The sequence below is a fragment of the Python bivittatus genome, unplaced genomic scaffold, assembly GCF_059951505.1.
Source record: "Python bivittatus isolate LINGU-HERP-01145 unplaced genomic scaffold, Pbiv_v1 ctg000400_np1212, whole genome shotgun sequence".
In the NCBI taxonomy this organism is placed as follows: domain Eukaryota; kingdom Metazoa; phylum Chordata; class Lepidosauria; order Squamata; family Pythonidae; genus Python; species Python bivittatus.
In genome coordinates, this window is record NW_028277073.1 from 7,346,883 (window position 1) to 7,365,788 (window position 18,906).

Genomic DNA, 18,906 nt, shown 5'->3' on the forward strand with positions numbered 1-18,906 from the left:
ATGCTGCTTTTATCATTTGGGCTTCCCTTGTCCTTCACCATGGGTCTTCTGTCCATTACATGCTACTTTTGAACACAGAGATTCCCCTACTCACTTATCCTTATTGCTTTAGCACAAAACTGAAAACATGAAACAGTGAAATAATATAACAAAGAAATAGCACAACAGTGTGAAATGGTATGACACTGGAATGTTGGGATGTGCACCCCACTGCTTCCCAAAAAGAACATGGTGGAATCTGGAAGTCAGTATTTGTCACTTATATCAAGAAAGAAAATGAAAAGGAGAGAGTGAGAGGTCTTAAGTAACTTGTGACTCAGCACACTTTGTGATTCTGCTCTTTCTGCTTTTTTTTTTAAAAGAAGAAGTGGTGTTGGGGTTATAACAGAACAAGATGAGGCCACAGGAAGGAACTTAGAGATAATGGACAAACTCCTGCTGTCCATCCCACCCCATTCTTGCTGCAGTACCAAGATGGGTGGATCTTTTCCCACCAGCTGGTGATGCCACAAAGAGAGACGGCAGCCAAACTGGAGGACTCAACACATTGCTTTGCCATTATAGACTCCAAATCAGTATAGAAATGTTCAGTAGTCACTTGGAACAAACCACAAGGGAGGCAGGATAGGTACTGGCAATGTGGGAAGCCCTCTAAGTTTTAGCTGACTCAGGGATGGGTGGATTGCACATTAACTCAGCAGTGGGAAAGGCCCTATGCGTGAGAGGGTTTGGCTAAACAACAGGACATTTTCATAGCTGATAATCTCTTTCTACTCAGAGCCAGGTTGTGGACAGCCGGACAGGTTGTAAAATCAGGGTGTTGGAGTTGGGGAAAGTTGAAGGGCTGAGAAATGAAACTTTCCAGATAAGGCATTTATTGCACAGGTACTTTGACTCATTCACAGAATGTTACACAGAGATCAGATCCAGACAGCTCACAGAATAGCTATGTTCTATCACAATAATTGAGCAGTCATATACAGTCACGATGACACATGCTTATGTCATTATTCTACTTTTTTTTTTTAGTTTAATTGATCATATATCCGTTATTTCCCAGCTTCACTTTTTTTCCAGGGTTTCAGCCACTTCTGTTTTTGCTACAGACCTAGAAACCAAAATTTCTAAATGTATTGAATATGGAAGCTTATTTTTTAACCTGACCCTAACTAACAAATAAATTCTAAAACTGCATTCTTAGCATGACTATAGACCAGCATTAGTATTAGACTTTATTAAGTGGGATATATGAGTTTGAGCCATGGTGGTTGATTTTATGTGTGGGAAGGAAGCGCCATTCAAATAAGGCAGAGGAATAAGAATTACTGTTTGGGATGAGATTTGAATAAAAAACTGCACAGGTTTAAGTTACACTCTTTACAGTTAAAGTACACCATTTCAAACTGTTTCCTGGTAGCAGTGATTCTGTCCACCAGCACCTTTAAATTGTGGTTTTAAATCAGTTGGGTTCTGTATCAGCAAAAATTTATGCAGGCGGTTTTTATTCATGGAAAATCTAACTTCATACCCTTCTTCTCTAGGTTCATGGTGGGATTGGAAATAGGGCAATAGCAATATTGTAACTTACAGATTGTCTTGGGGCAGTTTTACACTGCAGGCTAAGTTGCTGCTCCTAGCTGTTTCTTAAGCCAACTTCAGAAATTCCAGCCTAGATTGCAGCGGGCTAGTAACAAGGCTTGCGGGGGAGAGGGCCCAGTCCAGACTATAGCCACCTCAATGTCAGAAGCCTTGCAATCAATTAAATAGTTAATTGGCTTGTTTGCTTCGTTTCTGGCATTATGGAAAAGGGGGAGAGGGAGAGGACCGTTAAGTGCAGGTGGACTGTTATCGGGTTCTCAGAGACAACCAAGCTCGTACCAGCTTGAGACCCAGGAAGAGCTGAGATCATCAACAAGAAAGGGATGGACTGGGAGGAAAAGGGGGGTTGGAGAAAGGGGAAAGAAAAAGGGTTTTGGTGCACGCAGACTTTTAGTCTTGGCAATGACTTAGAACTGTAGACTGCTCTTAATAAAGAATTCTTCTGTTTTGAAACCAGCACATGGTTCAACTGGGAATTTCTTTTATTGGGATTTGAATTTGGCAGATTCTTATACTCAGGACCATTGGTTGTTCCCTTGCTTCTTGCCCTTCCCATCTAAGCAGGGAAGATAAATCTCATTTGCTAGCTCCTGTGTGAACTGGTCTAACCAAGCCTGTCTTTTCCTTTTAGGGATTGTTCCATTCTTACTGACTCCCATAACTTTCCTTTGCTTTCCGAGATATATGCCACCAGATCCTCTCCCCATGTTATTTCCTTTGATACAAAAGCAGATCCTTTCTTTTTTCCCTTTATTGTAGCATCATCGCTCTGATGCTACAATAGTCAAAGCCATAGGGAATAAGTTATTCTTTCAGTCCTGTTTTTTTCTGTAGGTCCGTGAAAATCTAGGTAGCAGTGAAGAACTGATAGTTCAGCTTCATAGAAACAAAGCAATAGCGTTCCTACACTGCAATTTAAAGATGTTTTAAAAATTGAAGGAAAAGGAAAGGAAGCTTCGCAGTACTGAAGGCAGGAGGTAAGACAGCAAGAGGAACATGCTTCACCCAGCCTGAGAAGAAACTGAAAGGGTGCCCACTGGGAGATGTAAAGGTTGAATGGAGCATGAGTTACTAGCCTTGAAGATGGTTCACTGATTTAATAGTCCCATTAATCTTGTGGTTAATTCATAGTTGGATTAACCCCAAGATTACAAAAAACAAGTGCGGAAAAACAGAGAACATAGCACCCAGGATGAAGTGGGAGCCCAGGGCAGCGACCAGCCTCTGCAGATGAAGGGCTTGCCAGCACTGCACCCACTCAGAGCTGGGCTGCTATTAGAGTGGAACAAAACGCTGGAGACTAACTGCTCCAAAGGTCTTAAGACACCTCAGGCCAGAAAACAGCAGGTTTGAACTGAAGCTGGAACACACGGGTGGGAGGGTGCATCTGCAATGAGATGGGAGTGGGAGATGGATGATGTCATCTGTGCCTGCACTTGGGAAGGGGTGAATGACCCATGCTAGTGATGGGCCAAGCAGAATGTGCAGATTTGCCTTGGTAGCAAATAAGAGACCAAACAAGGGAAGGAGAAGCATTCTGTTTAGGAGCTGAAGACTGGTAGAGCTGATGTGATCAATGTAGCATGTGTAGCAGCTCTTAAGGCAGCATCCTAGGTACAGAAGTTCACCTGCTCAAATCTAAGCCCTTGGGGATCTGCCGTGCAACAGAAAGGGCAGAGCAGTAGGTAATGAGGCTTAATTAGCTACAGCAGCAAGAAGGTACACAAAGGAATCCAGTGGATGCTGGAGCTGGCTGGTAGCAGCTCATAAGAGCCAATTGTTGAATTTTCTGGAACTTTGAGAGCCAGTTGGGAGCACAGCTGAGCCATGACTCCTAACACGCTAATCAGCTGTTTGCTGGTTCATGGAACAGCACAGTAACGATCTGGCAGAGCCAGTTATTACGAATTTATCAGCACATCACTGTAGGTATCTCAAGGGTCAGCATGATGCCTAAATACTTGCTCCTGGCTCAGAGATAGCAGGCCTTTGAATACCTGCAGCTTTGCTTTGAAATAACTGCAGCAGGAAGTTGTGTCCTACTTATTGGTTCTCATAAGCATCAGGTTGGCCAAGAAAGAAACTGAATGATAGACTAGATGGGCCTTTGGTGTAGCCTAGCAGGGCATGTCTTATGTTCTTAAAATCAAGGCCAGATGACAGCCAAGTTCCAATCTAAGGTGATCCTATATATTGCTGTATCACTAGTCAATGGACTAAAATACTGCTGTGATGTCTTGTCCTGGTCTTTTCTTCCCAGGTTTTTTAAAAAATGATGCTAGTCTCCCAGAACTTTTAGAAGTTTAGATCCTGGGCTTGGAAAAGCATGAAATTTAATATTGGAATTATAGTCAGTTCAGCCACGGTGAACGTAATACATTGGTTTAAGAAGTTTTTATATTGCCTGTCATCTTCAGGTTATATACAGCTCTGAAATACATTTTATATATAAATTGTTAAAGCATAAAAATATTAAAAACTATTTGGGAATTTTGCTGCAGTGGGACAAACATCAACCAGAAATACCTGGCTAGGGTTTATTCTTCCCTAGAAAATGTGCTTGGAGGCAGGCAAAGGCCTATAAATCCTTTGTAAACTTCAAGGTAGACAAGAACCTTTTTAAAATTAACCATTGCAGCAATTGGATGTGATCTTAAATTGGTTTTAATATGTGATTATATCAATTTGCTGCTGTATTTTATTGCTGTATATTGCACATGAACAATAAAACAACTACTTCATGAGAACCCAAGCAGCTTCAATGTCAGAAAGATCTCCAGTGTATTGTGGATGTTGAATAGATACCTCTTAGGTCACAGAGTTTGAGATATGGATCTGTGGGCTTTCTAGATACACAGAGCAACTAGCAAAGGGTCCAGATTATCTAGCTTAGTTCAAAGAAGGAGCCTAAAGGGAAACCAGCCAGGGAATCCTTTTTCATAACCACAGTGACATGCCTGCTGAGCTTTTAGTAATCTGGATTAATTGTGCAGACACCTTCATCTCATTTCCCCAAGTTCTCATTTTACTCTCAGTTGAACAGAAATGGGGTATGACAGCTAACTGCAGCCAAAGAGTTTGTAGCATGCCACCTTTCTATTCCATACACACTATCTCTTCCCAAGAGTTTGCAGGGAAGGCAAGCAGACCATGTTCAATCTTACAAGAGGGACGCAGGATCATTAGACCATGATGTAATCATTGCCCAGTGCAGGGTTCAAAGTTCACAATGCTGGCAATCACAATATTAATGAAGAACGAGGAGCCATCATCCAGCCCAGGCAAAAATAAGGGAGATTTCCAGATACTCAGGTAAGTCTGGGAGGCACAAATACAGCCAATACAAGATCTAACTATTCCAGGAGGTTTTTGGTTTGTTTTTATTTGCTTTCTTTTTGTATGTGTGTGTGCCTTCAAGTCAATCTTGACTCCTGGCAACTGCCTGGACATGTCCCTACAGTTTTCTTGGCTGAGAGAGACTGGATGTGATGGACTGGAATGGTGGGAGGGGAGTAAAGAATGTGCTCTCATCTCCAGAGGGGTGAGGAAGAGATAAGCGGAGGAGACTGGCACCTCCCTAAGAAATTCCATCGGTGTGAACTGACTGAGCCTGGGAACTGGTTTTGATTCTGGGAAGATTGATGTAAGGCCTAGCCCAAGGAACTCCAGGAGACCATACAGAATCAATCCAGCTAGGTTTATTAGCTACAACCCATTTACAAGAATCTTCCCAGAATGAAAACCAGTTCCCAGGCTCAGTCAGTTCACACCCTCCCACCATTCCAGTCCATCACACTGGCCCAAGGTCACCCAGCTGGCTTCATGCCCAAGTTGGCACTAGAACTCACAGTTTCCTGGTTTCTAGCCTAATGCCTTAACCACACCACCAAACTGGCTGCTCATTTTACCTAGTTTCAGGAACAGGACCACTCAGAAGCAATACCCCTAAGTCAACCACTAATTCTAAAATGCTCTTCCAAACAAACTGATACTCCTATCCCTTTTTGCTGTTGTATGGCAGGAACGATGTTCTTACAAGTTTGGTAGTTAGATCATTTGCCAGAATGTCAGGTTGTAGAATCTGGAGTTGTGTTGATTCCACTCTGTGCTTAGGCTTGGATCTCCAGAATCAAGCCTGCTTGATGCCTCACTCAGCCCTTGCTCTTCTTTCTCATATAAAGATCCATTAAAGGTGTACATGCACACAAATAATTCCACTTAAGTACAGTGTGAGCAGAACTTTTGGATAAGGAAATATTGACACAAAATGCAAAGGATCTTACTAAGAGAGCATAAGAACAGGTAGAAATCAGAGCAAGAACTACGTAGGCACATGATCAACTCCAAAATCTAGAAATAAGCTCTTTGCAGGAGATAAGGTGGAGATCTGCATACTGAGAAAGCAAGCAGTGAGAATCCCCACCATTTTACCACAAATCTTCCATGCAAAATGAACATCGTAATTCATTCTCAATAAGAAACCAATCATTCTGGTTTTTCATTAATAGAGCAAGGGACAGGGAAGTGGAAACCCAACTGCTTTGGAACCAAATATTTTCTTTCATTCACAACCATACATGTGGGAAGAAATGGTACATTTCTGGAAAACAAATTACTTTAATGCACCAGCTCTGGGTGAATTCCAAAAATAACATTAATGTTTTTTAGATTGTGTGCCTTGAAAACAAAACAGCACTACCCAAAGAAAGAAAGAAAATTCCTCCTAAGAGAAGTCAGCCAACTGAATAACCCTTCAAGGAATTGTACACCATCTATTTCTCCTGTGCACATTGTATTCTAGGGAAGGTATCTCAACTATTGTTGAGTCACATCTATTTTCACTGAAGGGAAAAAAAAGATGACTATGTACTCACAGGGCGAGCAACAGAGTACAAATCCAAACCAACCTGCTTGCTGACAGTTCTAGGTGTGTTCACATTAGAAGGTGTGTAATATTCCTGTGGATTTTCCACTTCACACCCTTACCGATTGATTATAACTATTCCTTAGTTCAAAATAAGCCCAGCAAAGACCTCCAGCAGATGGCGGATCTCAAAATGTTAAGCTGGATCACACCGACTTAGCATCTGGATGGGAAGCCATCAGAAAATCCCACAGTGCTAGACTAGAGAAGTAAACAAACAAGTAGAAAAATGGTAAACCATTTCTATATCGATGCCAAAATAAAAATATGGTTGTGTCCATGAAGTCACTGGGACCAGGCTTCTCCAGGAAGACTTTCTTAATTCTGACTTAACTTTACTGAGACTTACACCCAATAGCAGTAATAGGAATTTTTCTAATGATTGTAGCAAATGTCACTTCAGAGTTATGGGTTAAAGGTTTAAATGCAGCTAAAATAACCAAGAAGCTTATTTTAAAAACATTTGACATTGTTTTTTCCTGTGTATTAATGTCTGACTTTGTATACTGAAGATACAAGGAAAAAAAAGATTGCTAAGCAAAGAAAAATTATTTTGTTTAATGAAACCTAGCTCTCATGAAATCAGAAACCCTAAGATTGAATGTAACATGTAGCATCCAAAAGTTATTATATAGCATATTTATTATGATTAACAGGAAAAAATGCATGAGTAGAGGGTGGTAAAAAAAGTTAGATTTGTATTAACTTTATATGGAAATGAAATAAAATAAATTTTAGCTTTTGTCCTGACCTTATCTACTCCGAAAAAAAGAGTACATCTCCCAGCATGTTGGTTGAAGACCAAGTATAGCCTTAGCACAAAGTTATTTGTCCCTGTTTTTACCAAAAACTGTGCTATACAGCTTTGCTTCTGGTCTGCTTTATTTTTGGGATTTCTGATGTAAATATCCGCAGAATGTATATGGAGGAGGCTCCTTTGTTTTTGCCTTATGCTTCTACATGAACTTAAAACAGAAGTGTGAAAAAGCCCCTCCCAAAATCCCAGCTGGGGACAGCCTCCCCAAGTGGGAGTAAAAAGATAGTACTATAAATGCTACACCAGCCTCCTATGAAGAAGAAGAAAAGGGGAGCAGTCAAGAGATTTGTGACTATAGACTCGTAACAGGCCTTGAAAGATACTGAGATCTGGATGGATGCCCTATTTCCAAGGTGATGTGGTCACAAACAATGCCTCTTGTGGGAAGCTGAGAAACTACTAGGATTAAGGGCAGCTTACAGAGTCTATTTTAGAAAAATCAACTTTTAAATAAGTGAAACCTTGACCACTTGAAATCATGTTGCCCAGTCCTTCCATTATATTGATTAAAGAGCCTGTTCAAAGGGTGCACATTTCTTGATGTCAACCTTTGTTATATGGTGCACATGCGTCTTTCCAAGAACACATAGCAGTCTTTTATGCAACAATCCAAAGATGATCCAAATTTCTTCTTGAGAAATTACAATTTTAGGGATACAACTCACCAAAACATTAGCATCTTTAAATCTGAAGTTTTGGCTTATGAACACACCACTGCTATTTGTTAAGCACGGATGATGGCTCAATCAACAAATCATGATTAAAGCAAAAATGTGATTTAGTGCAATGTATGAGCTCAGCCTGTAACTTGGCGCTCAAGTTCCTAGAGGCCCTTAGAAACAATTCACTCACTTAGCTCACTGCCCTATCTTTAACATAAAGATGCCCAATTTATGCATCTAATAGCACATCAGGTTCTACAAGCAGCAAAGAGTGCCTTTTTGAGGCCAACAGCCTCTTATCCTAAACTTGCATAAGATGTGAATGCCTTTTTAATTCCACTACTTTCAGTTGCTGTTTTAGTCTTTAAATCTGACCTCAGCATGATGCCAATGCTAGGTTGGCATTGTTTTTGCACCAGTTATGCAAAGTTGCTGTATGATGTGGCAACAGGCACATGTTGATAGAGGTTCATAAGGTCATTGCCCAACTTCCAGCCTATTACCAGAACTACGGGCGATGATTCTTTGCTTATTCTACCACACTACAATACAGTTATCAGTCAACTGACCAAGAGTGTGTGAACAATCCTTTTTCTCCTGCGACTTGCTGAGAAGAGGTTCTGTTGGGAAATTTCCCTTGACCATTCGTGGCTTCATTGTATTTCCTCCTTGTCAGAATTGGCTTTAACTTCAGCATATTCCATCTTTGCAGATTCATGTTTTCTGGGTTTTTCCTCCTTGTCACTCGTCCTGCTCCATTTACATCCCTAATGATTTCAGCTTTGCAATCCTATGATGAGCAATGCATTAATTTCTTCTTTCAGCACATTGCAAATGCCAGAATTGTAGATTCCAGCCAGATTTGCTCTATTATACAGAAATGCCCACAAATTCTTCCAGTCACTACATCATCTGAGCTATTCAACTCAACCAATCAATTCATTCTGGGTTGCTTTTCTCTGATGCACTATTTTAAGTTCTCTAATGCTATTCCCCCAAAATGATGTGGTAGCTTCTTCTGATCTGTGTAAGGTCTCAGGAGGGTGGCCATAAAGGGGATATTTCTTTCTTCTACATCCAAGATTTGTCTGAAGACCCCCACTGATTTATACTGAAATTTGTGGTCGTTTTGCTATTTGCCCTAGTGGATGTTGGAAGAAAAGAGTTCAGAAATAGCAGTTATTTTATTTATCCAATCTTTGTATGGATTTTGTTTATATTTCTGCAAAAGCGTTTGGGTAACCTCTTAGCACAGAGATAGACTTGCAACCCAGGACTGCAAATAGTTCCCAACTCCATGTTTTTGCAGCCCCTAGACATTAGAGTGGAATAGAGATCCAGATTTGAAAGGCAAAATGTGACTCAGAATAATACATAGATGCACCTATTGAACTATAGATAGCAACTCCTCTCTTCCCCAGTTTGCACAGCTGCGCTCCAGAGTGGATTCATGATCCTAGGAAAAGAGGTATCGGCTTAGGGTATTCGCAACAGATGCTACCTGTGAGTCCATGTATGCACCAAATCAGATTTTGCCCTCTGAATCTCGGTCACTTGCACAGTCCTACTGGATATCTCTCAATATCATTGAATTTGTCAGCTGATTCCTGTAAAACAAAACCTCTATTTAAACCACAAAATAGGTTTAACACAGCTTTTTTTTTTAAAAAAAAATCCCCAATATTTCTATGGGATTCACACTCAACTGAGGAAATTATACTACAGTGGTACCTCTACTTACGAATACTCCTACTTACGAATTTTTTGAGATATGACCAGCTCCGGCCCCAAAAATTTACCTCCACTTACGAACTCGCCTCAACTTACGAACCGGATCCATGGCCATTTTCCACCCGTTCCACGTGGTCCGCGGCCATTTTCCGCCCGTTCCACGTGGTCCGCGGCCATTTTCCCGCCCGTGCCACGTGGTCCGCGGCCAATTTTGGGCCCGTTCCATGTGGTCCGTGGCCATTTCCCGCCTGTTCCACGTGGTCCGTGGCCATTTTTGGGCCCGTTCCATGTGGTCCGTGGCCATTTCCCGCCTGTTCCACGTGGTCTGCGGCCATTTTTCGGCCCGTTCCACGTGGTCCGCGGCCATTTCCCGCCTGTTCCACGTGGTCCGCGGCCATTTTTGGGCCCGTTCCATGTGGTCCGCGGCCATTTCCCGCCCATTCCACGTGGTCCGCTGCCATTTTCCCGCCCGTGCCACGTGGTCCGCGGCCAATTTTGGGCCCGTTCCATGTGGTCCGTGGCCATTTCCCGCCTGTTCCACGTGGTCCGTGGCCATTTTTGGGCCCGTTCCATGTGGTCCGTGGCCATTTCCCGCCTGTTCCACGTGGTCTGCGGCCATTTTTCGGCCCGTTCCACGTGGTCCGCGGCCATTTCCCGCCTGTTCCACGTGGTCCGCGGCCATTTTTCTGCCCTGCTGTGTGGTCAGTGGCCGTTTTTCCACCCCTGACGCGTGGTCCACGGACGCCAGAACGGATTAACGGTAATTACATTGAACCTTATGGGAAAATTTACTTCGACTTGCGACCAACTCGACTTGCGATCAGAGTCACGGAACGGATTAAGTTCGTAAGTAGAGGTACCACTGTACAGCAATTTTTGATCAAGGGCTGTGAACTGGTCCCCTGTTGAAGGAAACAGTAACTTTCAGACTGAGCTATCATGTAACACCCTCAGCATGAGTTTCTTCTGAAACTGCCTGGAACAGTGTTTCTCAACCTTGGCAGCTTTAAGATGTGTGGACTTCAACTCCCATAATTCCCCAGCCAGCATGCTAGCTGGAGAATTGTGGGAGTTGAAGTCCACGCATCTTAAAGTTGCCAAGGTTGAGAAACATTGGCCTAGAAAGTAACATTATTCTGAAAAGTGACCTGCTTTGACAACAGGAAATAGACAGCTGTGCTGAAAGATCTTTCTCAGAGCCCAACTAATTCCCTTTCAAGGTGAACACAGAGTTATCAGTTTGTTGCCAAAAATATTTTGCTGGGGAAATAGAACTGCCTTTCCTTCATAGGATTTATCTTCAAAAGATTTTAAGGACTGGTGATGTCAGATTCCTATGAGAAGATGTAGCAAGAAGTGGATGGTATCATGATTCCTTGTCTACTTAGGGATTCATTGACCAGCCCTGCATAGGTCCGTGTCTTTAAACTTGTGTTGCTTTTGATAATCCATGATAACACTGGATTCCAATCATTTATTACAACTCTGGAGAAAAAAAGAGGATTTTTTCCTCAAATGCTTATGGGAATAAATGTCAGGTGACGTTAATAACAAGAGCATTTAGTTGTAGAATACATGTGGAAGGTCCCAAGTTTCATCTTTTTAATCCAAAACAACAAAATATGCCAAGCCAACAAAATAAAATATGTAGAAACTTCTGCAGCAGCTTGCAATGAAGGTAAGCAATGAAGAAAAGATAGTCCCTCCCTGCTGGTTTATAACCCAAAAGTAGGGTTATCATTTCTGAGTTGCAACAATCCATATGACCACTAGATGGGAGCAAAGATTTTGAGGTGTCTCCCCTAGCTGGTTACTTCCTTCTAGTGGGCATAGAATTATTGCAGCCATGGTATGGTAGCCCTATTGAAGGACATAACATTGAACCAATTTTTTTAGGGAAGAGAAAAAAGCGACCTCAGGCATACAGTCCTGAAATATAACCTTCTTCAGATCTCAGGCTGACAGAACTGATGAGCAGTTGCAGCCTAAGGATAGTTTAAGAGAAAGCTGGATGGAATCAGTTGTTCAGCAGGGCCATGATACAATTCAGTTTTCCACCTTCTGACTGCTAAGCTTTGGGATCAAGTCATTTAGGACCTTTCTTAAGTGTACATCTTCTCATAGGAATCTGACATCACCAGTTGTAAGATACACCTTACCAAAGAAAGGCAGGTCTATTTCCCCAGCAAAATATTTTTGGCAACGAACTGATAAGTCCCTCTGCCTCATTAGGGCTTCATTTTGTATAGCCTTGTACTGAAATGGGTTGTACTAGGGTTGAAGTGGCTTTACCTTAGCTTAGAAAGTCATCTGACTGTAAAGCAGGAAAGCAGAACTGTGGCTTTTTAGTTGTGAGCTGAGCTACAGGCCACTAGCGTCCCTTACTATTGGTCATGCCAACTGGGGCCACTGCACTTGTAATTCAACTTAATATGGCGGGCAACAAGAAATCCCACCAGTTTCACTGGGACACACTTTTAAAGTGTAGGATTTCACGGGAGGCTCCCTCTTAATACCAGAAGAGATGTGAAACTGATCCCTCCCTTTTAATATTTAGGAAGCCTTTAAAAGCATGGCCTTTTCCGTGTGCGTCTGGAGACTGAAGGCAGAATGGGTGGAGGTATCTGAGTTTGGGTTGAATCTGATTGTCTGATGATATATCACCTCAAGGTTTCCTGACTGTAATGTTGTCAGTGCAGATTTTACCCTTTATTTTTGATACATCGATTTCTTTTGCTGATTATTGCAGTATGCTGCTGCTGTGTGTTGCTTAGAGTCTCACACCTGAAGCTGCATAAAGCATTAGTAATTAATAAATGAATATAAATGAAAAATACAGTGCGATGTAACTGGCACCATCGCCTATGCCTATCCAAGGCAGAACTCGGTGGGAGGACTCACTACCAGGTCAGTGGGCTTGGAGTAAGTTTAATTGGGGAGGTCCAGGGCTCTGATCCCTTCTCCCCTTGCCTTTTTCTTCCGCCCCACAGGCCATCACCCCATCTCTGAGCCTTGCGCGCCTCACACGGCCCTTCCCTGCCTGCCTGCCTGCCTGCCTCGTTCCTTGCCCACCTAGCCCCTTACCCAGGAAGCCTTACTCCTCCTCCTCCCCGTGCCCACCACCAGCCGCTCTCGCTCTTCTGCAATAGCTGCAGCCTGGCGCTGGGCGAGGGCGGAGGCAGAGGCGGGCTTGGCCTGGGATTGACATGCGGTGCCCGCGCCCTGAACACGGAGGGCCACGCGATTGGCTGGCGCGCGCGGGGATCCTTCCCCACCCCCTTCCAGCAATCCCGCAGCGCTGCCTGCCGGAGAACGGCGACTTCCAGTGGAGAGATGGCGGCCACCGCGGGCAGATCGCTGCTGCTCGTCCTCTCCAGGGCTCCCGGTGGCGGAGGAGGACCGGCGCTGACCGCCGCCGGCTGCTTCCTGGGGCTGGAGCGGCGCCGTCAGCAGCAGCAGAGGCACCGGACGGTGAGTCCCTTGGGCGGCGGGGCGGAGGCCAGAACCGGACGGGCAGGCGGGGGCGCCGGCAAGGCTGCGGGGCTCCGGCGCGGGTCGCTGCCCTTCAGCTGAGCTCTCCGGCTGGGACGCGGGGAGCCCTTGGGCTGTACAGCGGGGAAGCCCTTTGACGCCGGACTTCCCGGTGCCGCCCGTCGAAGCCTCCCGTTCTTCCCTCCCTCAGCCAGGGAGCCCTGCCCAGTCCTCGCTCAGGGTCCGCCCCGCCAGCGGAGGGACCGCCCGCCCGGGACAAGGACGACCCTCTTCCTTTTTCTCCTCGGTCCCGGCGAGGCGGAGCGCGGCAGGCTGGAGGAGAGAGGGGGAAGCGGCGGACCCGCAGCCTGCGGAATGGGGAGGAAAGAGGCGCGGCGGAGGCAAGCGCCGCGGTTGCTGCTGCTGTGCTGCAGTGCCTTGAACGCCTTTTCCTCTCCTCGGCGCTCTGCTGCATCTTTCCTTCCTTCTTTCTTTTTTTTTAAATCTTGGCCGAAAAGCTCCGGGTGGGCGCGGCGGCGGTGGCGGCGGCGCGGGGGAAGCCGAGGCTGGGTTGCCGAGAGAGGAACGTGGCCGGGCTTCTCCGAAGTGGTCGTGCGTGCCTGGAGCGCAAAGGGAAGCGCTCGCTCTTTCTCGCCTTCGCCCCAACTTAGGAAAGGAAAGGGAGCGGAGGCAGACACGGGTTTCCCTCGCCGCAGGCTTCCTAGAAACGGACTGGGCTGGACTCCAGTGATTTTTCACAGTTTTCAGAAGTGCGGTCTCTGCTGTCCCCGTCTCTAAGCAAAGGTGCCCATTAGAAGCCGAGTCGGGGTCGTGAGCGATTCTCTCCGCAGCCCTTTTCTCGGAGGCTGTTTCGCTTGTCACGTTTCAGGCTCAAAATGATGGCAGTGTATCGATATGCCAGAATTCACAGGCCACCTTGAATTCCAGCCAGCTGTTTCAGCCCAGTGCTCTGCAAAGCCTCTCTAGGTCAGTCAGTCTGTGGATCGCTATGTTGTGTGAATAGAGAAACCCATTAGTAAAGGCGTCCTTCAAATTCAATGAATGGGGTTGGAATAAAGCCCTGGTTAAATCTGAAAGTTGACAGCCATCTGGATGTGATTCCAGAGTTAAGATAATCTAATAAAATGAAGTACACCTATGAAATGCTTTTGATGGATTTGTACCCTCTGTGTAGTTGCTTTGGGTAACTATTTCCTGATTATATACATCTTATCGTTGGCTTGCCTCTAAATATATAGTAAAAGATGGTTCATATGTAAGTCATATGTAATTCACTCATTTTTGTTCTGTGTTTTAAGATTAATATTACAGCAGCTGTTTGGGTGCTGTCCCCAACCTTCTTGAGAACATTCTCCACAGTTTCCTGCTATCTTGCTCTGCCTTAAAGTTGTGAAAGTAAAGTTGAGAATACACATTGTAACAATATTTTTTACAAAAAAGAACCTAAGGCCCATTGTGAACTCAAACTTTTACTATATTTTAGCTTGTTAATTTATCCTGCCCATTTGAAAAGCTCTTTGGTTTCTGTACTCAAAACAAATGTATTTTATAATCCCTTTGTGCCAGAACAACTTCAGTGTACTTTATGGTAGTGACCTCTGCTTTTTTATTTTTTTGTGACACTCTTCAAACAAAACAGTTTGTGAGGCTACTAGGTAGCGGTGAATTTTCAACAAGAGTCATACTTGTAATTTTGTAGTACATCTAGTAACTCAGAATGCTTTCATTAATGGGCCAGAGAATACTGAATTGGATAGGCCGTGGGTCTTCAAACTTTTTCAGGAATCTGTTACTTTAAAAAAAAATTACTAGAACCCTTGACAAAGTTCTAGTGATAGAAAACTGGCAATAAAATGAAGCTTATATCACTGTAATTTATATGCAAACGTGTGTATTAAAGTTATTTGAACTTCACAAAAATCGATGCCCTAGTTACTGTTCTAGAAAGCCCTCCACTTATTTTAAGTATAAAAAGTAAACTGCAAAATTAATATTTTTGGTGTATACAGATTAAAACTTGAATGTCAAAATTACATAGTAATTCAATGTTTTAACAAAACAAATTAATGCCCACTCACTGGGATAAAATTGTTTTTCCTTAGAAAAATTGCTGTGGACATTCCTGACTGTGTTCAAGTGAACTTTTTTTTTTTGCCCTTAGTCTCCTACTGAGCCCTATTTTTACTTATCATAGATAATAGTTTTGATACATAGAGTCCAAAGAAACAACTTGTGTCAGAATGCAGGCCAAAAAAAAAAATAGTCTTTATAATGCAATAGGTATCTGATGGTTTTGTCTTATAAATTTATTTTAGCAGAATATTGATAGTTTTCCTTATCCTAGCTGAAAAGTTTTAGTCTGAAATGAATCATACCTGAAAAAGTAGGCATGATGTTAACTGCTTATTAAAAAAAAATCATAATGAAGTTAAATGGAAAGATTTATTAATATAGATTTATTAACACATAAATATGGTATTAATCACAGTCAGCCATGAGGTCAGTTTTGTATTGGTTTGTTTGTTGAGAAATAAAATAATTGTAATGCACATAACTAAATGAAAATATTCCTTGATTCTTACGCAGCAATACAAATAGATATATATGGGAAACCAGGAAATATTAATTCTCTGCTCATGTTAAATTCTCTCATTGTAACAAACTTATTTTTCATTCTTATGAATTAAAAAAAAACGAATTGAATGTTGCATTCATTTTGTTTGAAGGTTACAGTAGATTCCACCGAGCAGTCAACCTGTCTGTGCGGTAGATGGCACTGTGCGTTCTGGTGGCTTTTATAAGGCCAGAAATCAGATAGTTTTCACTCTTTTGACTCCTCTAGTATTCAACAGAAGACATGTTGTAGCTGTTTGATTGAATTATGGCACACAGCTCATGAATCACAACTGTAATTTATGTATATAGAACAGCTTCCTCCACTAGATTTGAAAGTCTGACATGCTTTTGATGACACAAACATCCATGGTGTAGTAAGTATGCTTTATTGTTTGTTATAGACATTTCACCCTGTGAATGTGTAAGCTTTAAAAGCCAGGCTACTTGGGGCCTGCCTCGGTGTTCAGTTATTCATTGCACACTGTGAAAAAAGCAAAGTTTTTTCTTCCTCTTTCACAATGAATAAATGAACTTAGCAAAGAATGGGGTCCTCTGGGACAGGGAAAATTTTCTTACCTTCCCTGATGATTACAACTACTGCTGCTGCTATTGTTGCGAGAGCTCCCCAGCGTCATTTGTCACGTTCCTCTGTCTTGTAAAATGGTCAGGTGACAGTGAAAGCATCTTACCTTATTATATCATTATATTACCATCATAATGATATGCATGGTTGCTATGGTGGCAGTGCAATGTTCATGTCATAATCTGGCCCCATCACAATGGTTGTGTAAATGTTTGTGTTGTTGTCACCTGACTGTTTTAAAGGAAGAACAGGGAAAGAACAGTTGTAGTAGAGAGCTTTGTGCTTGTATGTAGATGGTTTATTGGTTTAAGAAATCAGGCAAAATTTGTGCAAAAAAAAAAAAATGCTCCTTTTTATGAAGTTCATGTATACTTTATTCTCCACAAGTGTCACGGCATTGCTGTATTGTCAAGCTTTGATCTTTACAACCAGAATGTAGGCCAGTCGAAGCAATGTTTATCCAAACTTGGTGGTGATGCAGAATTCTTTTTGCAGGGCTTTGTGTGTGTGTGCATGTGTGTGTGTGTGAGAGAGATCCCATTTTTCTAATTACAAAATTGAGCCAATAGTGAAGCTGTCATGCAAACATGCCCTGTAAATATTAATATTTTTCTAATTCAGCAGATGTGTATCAAAAGTTACAGTTTTTATTTATTTATTTAACAAAATTTAACTTTGGGCAACCGCCTGGATTAAGTCCTGCAGTTTTCTTGGCAAGATTTTTGGAAGTGGTTTGCCCTTGCCTCGTCTTCCTTCCTAGGGCTGAGAGAAAGGGACTGGCCCAAGGCCACCCGACTGACTTTGTGACCGGTTTCTAGCCAGGTGCCTTACCCACTACGCCAAACTGGTTCATGTTGCCTCTTACTGTATGAAATAAAGAATTTGGCAATACATTTGTATGAAAGATGTAAGTTGTTATTTAAGGCAATTAAATATAGTCCAAAAGCCGCAACAATGTTATGATTATTTAAGTTCAATAAATTGTCACAAAACAAGGAGCACATTTGCTGTTATTTAATGCCAATGGTAGGTAACCAACAACTCATGAATGTTACGTGACCCTTAAACTTTTTCCTTCTCTTTTTTGGTCCACCAAACTCTCCGAGATTGTGCTAATGCCATTCAACAGCAAACTGCTAAAGAACAGTGGCATGATTTCCTATGAAATTTTAGTGGGGAAAAAAGAGAAAAGTGGAGTGGTAAATCTTAGACTTTTAACAAACCAAGCTCTTAAAAAAAAAAAAAAAAAGATTTGTCCCAGGGTGAAAAAGGTGTTGATTCATCATCTTGATGTCATTACTCAATGGCCCTTAGTCACTAAAGCAACCATAATAAAAAGTGCAGCCACTAGCTGCAAAAAAATTGTCCATCTTGTTTTATGACAAGAATAAATATTATTCTTTGTAATTCTTTTAATTTGATCAACCATATACTTTTTCTTCCCAAGGCAATTACTTTATGGTTTTTAAAGAAATATTTGGATATTTATTGAAGTTGCTAAGCACCCAAAACAATGCATGGTTTAGAGCAAAGGATTATGTGTTTAATTTAGGGTTAGGTAAGAAAGGTGGATGGACTCAGTTACAGTAGCAATGGTGCACTGTTGGGCAACCTGAAAGACCAACTTAGGGACAGATCTTCATGGAGAAAATCTATGTGGTTGCTAAGAGTCAACACTGACTTGATAACACATAATCAGTTTAATACATAAGGACTTTTGCATGGAAGCCTAAAAATAATAGCAGATGTCTACAGGGAAAAGCATTGAGGATACAGAAAATAAAGGAGGTTTGCCCATCCCCAACCTAATGCAAGAGCAGTGTGGTATAGTGGTTCAGGTGTTGTACTGGCACCAGGAAGACCCAGGTTCAGATCCACCCCTAATCACAGAAGCTCCCTGGATGATTTTGGGAGCTGTCTCTCTTTCTCAGCTCAACCCACTTCATAGAGTTATTGTAGTGGGGAGAAATGGGGGACAGAGTGCTATGGGTCCTACCTTGAGCTCCTGAATAAATCTAATATAATGTCTAACAAAAGTCCTCTTTGCTGCTAAAACTAACAGTGCTAAATGCTAGCCCTGAGGGCTGTTTGTTACTTAGCAACATTTGATTACAAAATGAACACTTGGGGTGCTCCATTTCGACATTTGAATAAAGTGCCCCTTTGAAGCCCATCTGTGATGTGGCACCCTATTTCTAAGAAGCAGAGTGGAGCAGTTGCACTAATTTGTTTTGCTTAGCAACACCCATGCCCGTGCCCAAGCTCTGGGATCAGGCAATCAGGGTCTTGCCTTGACTTTATACATACACTAATGACCATTATTCATAGCCTTCCAAAAGCTGAAACTCCTTTCACGCTATTTTCACTCACTTGTTACCTTGAAATGCTTTGTCTAATATATATTGTCTTGGCATGGCTATTTAAAGATTTGAAGAACATATTACAAATGGAAAGAAAAGCGTCCCTGACTGCTCTTAACAGC

The 18,906-nt window shown here is 42.5% G+C and overlaps 1 protein-coding gene across 1 annotated transcript in view; it reads left to right on the forward strand.

Annotated features, from left to right (window-relative positions):
- The first annotated feature begins 13,008 nt into the window (after positions 1–13,008).
- Positions 13,009–18,906, forward strand: part of MCU (mitochondrial calcium uniporter) — a 94,201-nt gene continuing 88,303 nt past the window's right edge. The window contains exon 1 of the mRNA XM_088144383.1: positions 13,009–13,204. Within this exon, the coding sequence (XP_088000509.1) occupies positions 13,067–13,204 (138 nt within the window). The 5' untranslated portion in view covers positions 13,009–13,066. The remainder of the gene's footprint in view (positions 13,205–18,906) is intronic.